Here is an 8,455-nt window from a genome sequence, read left to right as displayed (position 1 = left end):
TTTGAGAGCCCCAAATTTTGTAATTTTTAAGAACTGCAGTAGTATCTTTAGTGATAGAAGACACCCCAAGGAAGGTTTGTGTTCGGATGGCCGCGCAGCAGCTCTGCGGGCTTTCTTTCAAGCCTCTCACCCTACAAGCCCTGTGCCGATTCGCCTGCTCATAGCTGTGCTCTTGCAGGAGGGAACAGCACACTCGCGAGCAACCGCAGGGCCATTTTCTCCCCATGCTTTCTCGTTTATTGTCATCCGGTTCGCTCCCCTCCTCTCGTTCCTGCTCGATGATAGTTCCCTCTTGGCGGCTGCTGGCGTTCCTGCCCGCTCGCTGCCAGCTCGTCGCTTGACTTGTAATCACGACTAACGGGGACGGAGAGAAGCAACTTGGGCCAGCTTCCCGCCTCTCTCGCCCAGCTGCCCGGTCTGGCGCGAGGCCAGCGTCGCAGGAAACAGTATTTGACCAGCAGCCGCTGTTGCTCCTGGGGCTGCCGGCCGATGAGGCCAACCCGTGGAGCGCCGGGCAGACAGCATTGACCGGCAACAGCCAAAAAGGAACAGGAACATTTATTTCCCCCAGCTCTGATGATTTGCATTGATATGGAAGAGAAAGATATACCTTAAAAATGCTTCTTTGTGCATGGAGTTTAAGAAAAGCTATGCGCATCTTAAGACAGTGAAGGCAGCTATGTAGGAGAGCTGACTTGGTAAGCAAAATGGACAATTTTTGTTCCACAGGCATTTTTCTGTACACTGAAGCCTGCCTTAAGAGTGCCGCAAAACATGTCTCATTTCAGAAGGTGAGATAAAAACAAAAGCAAGATGGGAGGTAAGTTATTTTAATTAATCAAGCTACAAACTTTAGTATATAGAGCACCTCCAGAAAATAATCTAATCCCCATTGCCTGTGTTTGTCTGAGAAGTCATTGACTTTTTGAAGACACTTAATTTCACAGTGGTTGCCTGAAAAGGAGGAAAGAGTAATAAATTACTGAATGATTAGTCACTGAAAAATGCAAGCTATTGGGGGGGGGGGGGAATCTTATCCACAGATTTCCTCACAGTCCCTAATGCAGTGGCATAAATGCACTGGGAAAAACTAATCCATCTCTTTTGCATTGGGATGCAACTGTCCATGCCAATGACTCACTGCACACAGACACTGCAGGGGTCTCAAAGTTGTAAATTTAAAAGAAATGCAATATCAAAGCATATCAGGAGGAACTTTTAAAATTAAATTCCCGCCATAATTCCGAATTTCATTATTTTGATGGATTTGAGTTGTACATTTAGCATTTTCTTCGCATGGCATGTTACTTTTCTTCTTTGGCTATAAAAGTACAGCGGAAACTGTAGAACTGGTATGCAAAGGCCTCGTATTAAAACCAGGGTAGCTGGTGATGAGGTGCAGAGAAAGACAAAATGGTCAAACAGGACTAAGACTGCAGCTACAAGATCACTGAGTGCAGTATGAATCCTGGGAGAATGAAAAGATGCCAAGGGGAGGAAAGAGACAGTATCTGTCTCTTGGGTTTTCTTCGTATCTTTTGAAGAGCTGTGGATTTTCCTTGACAGCAAAATCCCTGTGGCTAAATGGTATTTATTTTCCCTGTTATTCTTCCATGACTCCACCCCATAGATAAGAAGCAAATGACTCTCTACCACTTGTCACAGGGTGAGGTAGAAGCATATAAACACGTTTATGTGTTTTGGAAAAAATTCCTAAGAGTTAGCTGAAATATTGCTTACCAAACAAGCTTTTAATTTCAGATTCAGGAACATAAAATGGTGGGCCTGAAAGAAAATGGGTGAAGCTAATCAGAGAGAAGACATGGGAAGGAGACAAACATTTACACTGCAGCAGGAGAGCCAGCCCCATCACTCACAGCGCAATCAGGCCCCAGTGTGTAGCACCATCTGCAGGAACCAGAAAACACCATATCCAAGAACATGTGGCACCTTGGTGGGCCACCAAACAGCTTCAGGTGTGGCTGTCTCCAGGCTGCAGCCTGGGTAGCCACATTGTCAGAAGTCACGAACATGCCGTGGATACAACCACTCTCAGTGCGCTGTGTGAATCTGGCCAACGATCTCTTTACACTACAATGGCATAATTAAAGCTAAAAGCTAAATAATGTGAGAGGGAGAGCAATGAATTAAGCTATTGTTACTTATGATAACAAGACCTATTTTTTCAGGGATAATTACGCTGAAGAGCTCAAAAGCAGCAAGAAATCTCTTTCTTTTGAGAGTTAATAATCAACAAATAAAAAAATCTTTAAAAATACCTCAGACTTCGGTATTTAATAAAAGTTGTAATAGGAAAAAATACTTTATGATTTTACAGAATTTCACCTCTTCCAAGCATATTCAGACCATGGTAGCGGCTGGGAGAGAGGCACAAGATGGGCAACACGTTGGGTTGCAAGTATTGGGTAAACAGGGCGAAGCCAATGTTCTCAGGAGTGCTTCAAGCTCCCTAGGCCAGACAGGATGTTACTCTAAGCATTCACTCTTCCAGCTTCATTGTCATAGCCACACTTCCAGTTCGTTCCTTTAATATATACCATGTCTGTCCTCCACTTACCCTTAGCGTGTCTGAATGCTAGAGAGAAAGCAAGTTTAGTCTCAAGCTTGGGCAACATCTAAAATTTTTAACACACAGTTGTATTGGTGTGATCAGCTGACAAAGCTATGCTGATAAAAAACCTGGGAAAGATATTAATGTGTCTACCACATCTACATATAATTTATATTAAAGTATGCAAAATGAAAACATGAACAGTGCAAAGTTCTCACCTTTGTGTTTGTTTGGATCATAGGAAACCGTAACGAGGAGATAAGAAGAATTTTTCTCCATTAGGGTGATCATCAAACTGACATAGCTAAAAGGAGAAAGTTATACTTTATTATTTTGGAACTGTACAAACATTCAAGCACAGCATTCAAAATACTCAACAAAAGAGGTAACGTATTTCTAGGCAGAGACAACTTGAACTGAACTGCACAGAAACTAAGCAAAGCTTAGTTTGAATCTCGAGCATGAAATTCATGCTACACATTAAACACCTCAAATAAAGGTTACTATTTACTCCTGTAAACAAGCATTTATATTTTTTTGCATATTCATCTCAAAACTAACAGACAAAACACAGTATTCATCTGCCACAGTCTAGAATACAGTACACAATACAGTAGTGATCTTTTAAAATTATTGTGAATTCGAGATTATGTATCTAATTAAAAAATCCTGGGGGTAGGGTCAAACTACATTTGGGTTGGCTATAGGCAAAAACAAAAAATTGGAATAAAGGGAAGTGAGGGGAAAAAGAACAAAGAGAGGAGAAGCAGATGGGGTGAAAAGGAAATAATAAAATTCAGATGAGACTTGCAGCTCTGCTTCTGCTGGGTTGCAACAAACCACATATTTTCCCACCAAGAGGCAGGGCGGCTTCCTGAAGGAAGCTCACAAAACTAGAGTACAGCACTCTGCAACTGCAGCTGATGCTTGCAGTAGAGAAGAACTTGTGTAGGTTACTCCTTTTAATGAAAGGGGACTCATCGACAAGTGGCAGGAGGAAAAACATGTGTCACTGCATACATTAGAGAAAAGACAATAAGAAAGCAAATTTACTAACCGTTGTCTGTCACATGGATTCACAGCTACTAGAGCTCCTCTGTCCCAAACCCCATCAAACTTGTCAACTATTGAGCTATAGGGAGATGAGGAAAAGGCTTAAAACCACCAAAAAGGCACCTTCGTCTTTATTCAGATACTTCTGTGAAGTCACAAGGATTCTCCAGCTAGCTGTGCAGATTCCCCACTACCTTTTTGTTACGGTCCAGCATTTTCATGATCCAAAACAACATGACCTGAGTCCCAAGAAACCCCCCTAAGTACGTGGCCCTGCTGCTATAGCAAAGAGGTGCTGGAATTGCTCAGCATCTCCCCATCATTAGGGGGTGCTGAGACAAGGCAGGGAGGAAGGAAAGTAGCTTTGACACATCTGGGCTACAACTCCGGGGTTTTGGCAATCGTACCCTGCCATGACCCTTGAGGCAGCACTAACGTGCACTCAGCATGATAGTTCTTGGCCACCTTCTAAAACCCATGCATGATTTCAAACGCTGGTTAAGGAAGGTGCCTCGTTGCTTTAGTATCATTGAACTCAGCACACCCACCAATTTTAGAAACCTCAATTCCCAGCTACATGCCCAGGACAGCTTCAGCTTGCAATTTGCTTAATGTTAGAAAAACTAACTAAAGCTAAGTTACACTGCTGCTTGCCTCAGTCTACCACTGCCACAGACATTATTTTTGCTCCTGGATATGCTGGCAGATGGCTTCAGTGACACTTGAGCAGAAGGTCAGGTGCAAAGCCACCACAAAATCTGAGAAGCGACACTTGAGGCCACAGAGCACAATGGGTTGAAACATTTTTCAGGAGTCAGTAGTGTGGACTGTATTGAAGTATTTTGCATTTTCTGTTGTGTCTTTTAACTAAGAAATAAGGACATTTTAGCACCAAAAATCCTTCAGAAGACATTAGTAAGTCGAGCCATGTTTCTCAAGACACTTGCAGAGTCAGTGTTTGGAAATATATTACGTAGTCACATACACTGGAGTGATGTAATGTACTTTACGCCCATCGAGAAAAGTACATTAAGTAAAGCATGGGACACATATAAGCAATGGGTACAGCTTACCTATGCACATGTTAATCAATAGTTTGGGGAAAAAATACATTTAATACTTAGTTAAAGGAAAAGCTGTCTAAGACGACACCTCCAGGTATATTCTCTTTACTTTTACTAAGCTACTCTGAGTAAGGGATTGTGCTAGGGTTTTGCTTCGTAGAATCTATCAATAATATTAATGTTTTTACTGTAAAAGCAAACATGTTTTTCTATAACTTTCACAGGACAGCTTAGAACAAGAAGCCCATTTAAAGATATTTAGTTAGCATCTTTAACTAATGATCAGCAACAGAGTTAGTTTTTGTTGGAGACTGGCTATTCACATTTCTCATACAAGTTAGTAAGAGTTTTCTTGAGAGGACCTGTTCCAAATTTTTATGGCTGAATCAAATAAAATAATGACAGTATTATGACAGTATTAATACATGTTTGATTATACAGAATTGTAAAACACACTATGTATTCCTACCTGGACAAATCATAAATACTGCAGCAGTAGAGAGAAATGTTCCCAGAGGTACTCTACAATAAAAAACAAAGGAAACAATACTTATCAGCAAACTATCTTTAAATATACACTTATAAGTGTATATATTTATACTTTATACCTTAAAATATACACATATACTATTTTAAAATATATATTTAGGTGTAATGGGGAAAACTGTGAGAAACATTTTTAGTTTTTCTTTACTGAGGTACCTCTCCTGACCCCCTCCAGAGAGGTTGTGATCTGTCAAGGCACGCAACTGTCCAATTTTAAAATACATTTACTTTACATTCAGGTGCTTCAATGTCACAAGAAAAGAAGGCCAAAGTAATAAGCTCAAAAGAAGACTTCTCAGTCCAAAGTTACAACTCAGAGCTTCCTTTCAGACCTCTTCAGGAGAGGTGAATGATTACCAGTATGACAGAGGCATAAAAGCAGAATGACTTGTTTGCTTGGTTATGCCTGCATTGCATGATTAACCACACCAGATCATTCGACAATGCAGGAAACACACCTGCAACTTTTTTGCTCCTGAAATCTCTGAGACTGGCTCCTCGCAATAAGGCAGGCTGTGTTCTGCAAAAAATTCCTTCAGCGCTTGCTCGCTGACTTCCACACCAACAACACTGTGTCCCATGTCCGCCAGCCTGCACACAGCAGAGAGAGGTCCCAAGTTTACGTGAGGCCCACAGGTTGGGCCATTACCAAATGTGTATCTCCCATGCAGCATTTACGCATAAGGGAAACCCTGGGTTTAGGATGCACTGGTATGTCTAATCGTGACTTTCTGGAGCGTTCACATTTCATTGAACACCCCCCCTCCGTGATCTGAGCTTACATTAGCACCACTTGGCATACTTGATGAGGACTTACAGGCTTTATTTAGATTCAACGGATTATTCATTTATTTCTATGAACTCGAGGAAAACAGAGGTGATTACACAGACAAACTGTCCATTTTGGTTTACAGAATATGTTCTGCTCTGAACTGCAGCGGCTGAAGCACGCTGTCCACCCAGCTGCCTCTGCAGCTTGGCAGTAACGCTCGGCTCCGATGAAGGCAGCAGGGTGTGGTAACCTCTCCACTGCTGCAGCTCAGCGCAACAGCAACGTGCGTCAGAGCCTGCAGTCAGCCTAGTAAGTAGTTACCATGATAAAACCTGATAACTGGGACCGACTTGATTCCTTGCGGATGCAGTTCAATCAGGGATTTTTGGTTTGCGTCCCCTCCCTCCAAGAAAAAACACTGGCTTACACCGCCCCTAATTATAAATATAACCCAGCCAAAAAAGTAAAATAACAAATTTTAAAAAAAGGAAGTTATATTTAGCCCAGATCACTTAAGTTCCCAGTGTGACATGCCACATGGTTCCATAAAAACATGCTCTGGTACAACTGACCTCATTGCAGGCAATTTAAGATGGCATTGCCACCAAAAGAAGCAGTGGTAAGGGCACAGCTTCAGTCACTCTGTCCGTCACAGATTCAGCGTTCCCCAAGCTGAACCTGGGACGACCAGGAAGACTTTCAGGTCAGTCCTTATCCATCCCATTTATGCTACTATACAAAACACCAGCAAATGAAACCAAACTTCCTCCTCCCTTTAGCCTCCAGTGACGCTGCTTTCCTACCAGCAGAGATGCGGCACATTTCCATTGGCCAATATAAAGTTGGGAATTCCCCTTCTCCCTCCCTCCCTCCCCACATCAAATAAGATTTTTGCTTTTATAATCCATGCTTTACCATTTCATCTCGACTGCTTTACCACAAAGTGGGAAAAATATCCTCAGTCCACTCCTGCCATTTAAAAGAACATCCAGATACTTCTGTAGAAGCCTGCAGAAGAACAGACATGTTTTACTTAACACTGCGAGTATTTGTGCTGGCATGTTAAAAGCCAAGTGCTACACGCTATGCCAGGTAACACGCAAACTCCATGATGGAACATAGATTCTTCCTGAACATAGTTCAACCTGCTTTGTACCATTAGAAATGAAAACATAAAATAAAAACATACACTTCCCATTTACTTAGAAAGAAAGTAAATTTGATTTCTGTTAGAAAAGAACACATTTCTCTTTGTTCTGTTTTCTGTTTGTTTGTCTTTTCAAGTAAACAAACCAACCAACCCACCTCTAAGAGGGCCACAATAGACAACTTAAACAGAATGATTATTAAACTCCTGTATCAATCAAATAACTTATACAGGTCTTAAATGTAACTGTCATTGGTTCCAAGACTATATAATCAGGTTTGCTCCCTTAGGTCCCTGTCTTCCAGTGCACAATAATTGCTCCAATGCCCTCTGCATATTGTTTTAGGCCCCAGTTTCATAAGTTACAAACAGCAATGCAGAGCTTCTGGTTTAGAAAATTTAAGATTCTTAGTCAAGCTATCCAAGCTTTATAGTTTAAAACATGATTAAAGAGTAAAAGTTCTAAACTCAATGCAATCCTTTCTCTTCTCTGCCCTTTTTTGACAAATGTAGGTCACAAAAATATTTCTTTTACTTTCAAGCTGTGTCAAATAATCTTCCTTTTCTAAATGCTCCATTTTCTCTTAAGAGTTTTTTTGAATGAGTCAAATCATTCATCTCACAGCATTTCTTTAAAGAGCTTAGGCAGAAGAGCAAAGTCACATACGGATGCCCTCGTTCCTTGTGAAACCCAATGTTACTCATTTCCCATCTCTGCAGCCATTCCTCCTCAGTCACCACTCTGTCTTTCTGTGACCCGATATCACTGCTTTCCAGGACCCCGGCTGCATCTGCTGAGCTGTCCATTGTCCCCAAGGAGTGCTAGGAGCTGTGAAAAAAGAGAAAAATTACCCCCACATCAATGAATAGTTTGGAACTGGCTCTTACTTTCTAGAATCAAATAAAAAATTAGTACCGTTTGAGAGATTATAATTTGGCGACTACTTAAATGCAGCTGGGTTGAACAGAGCGTACTCTTGCTATCGATGGCTTCGGCTAGACTTTTTTCCCCGGAGTGAAGCCTGCTCACACGCACCCCGTTAAAGACTACGGAAAGCCGGCGACCTCCCGTTTCGCACACAGCTGGAAGCCGCCCAGAGGCTGCCCGGCCCCATTGCCCCGGGGGCGGGGGGGCCGGGGGACGCCCGTGGGCCCAAGCCCGGGGCCGGTAAGCGAGTAGGTAGATGCCGACACTTCTCTCTCTCCCTCACGTGAAAGCCGTGGGCAGACCGCGGGGGCGAGTAAGCGGCTCAGGGCGAAGGGGACTCGGAAGGGCCCGGCGGGGCTCAGCACCCCCCTCA

General features: G+C 42.5%; 1 protein-coding gene across 1 annotated transcript; it reads right to left on the bottom strand.

Annotated features, from left to right (window-relative positions):
• Positions 1-824: 824 nt before the first annotated feature.
• TPMT (thiopurine S-methyltransferase) lies at positions 825-7,986 on the bottom strand. Its single transcript, XM_009574879.1, has 8 exons — positions 7,822-7,986; positions 6,923-7,015; positions 5,694-5,826; positions 5,159-5,211; positions 3,630-3,704; positions 2,791-2,876; positions 1,741-1,785; positions 825-954 (listed from the first exon to the last, which is right to left on the bottom strand). The coding sequence occupies exons 1-8, from the start codon at positions 7,959-7,961 to the stop codon at positions 839-841; spliced, it is 741 nt and encodes a 246-aa protein (XP_009573174.1). The 5' UTR covers positions 7,962-7,986; the 3' UTR covers positions 825-838.
• Between the last annotated feature and the right edge of the window lie 469 nt (positions 7,987-8,455).

This window comes from Fulmarus glacialis, unplaced genomic scaffold (genome assembly GCF_000690835.1).
Source record: "Fulmarus glacialis isolate BGI_N327 unplaced genomic scaffold, ASM69083v1 scaffold31293, whole genome shotgun sequence".
In the NCBI taxonomy this organism is placed as follows: domain Eukaryota; kingdom Metazoa; phylum Chordata; class Aves; order Procellariiformes; family Procellariidae; genus Fulmarus; species Fulmarus glacialis.
This window is presented reverse-complemented; position numbering and strand designations above follow the sequence as displayed.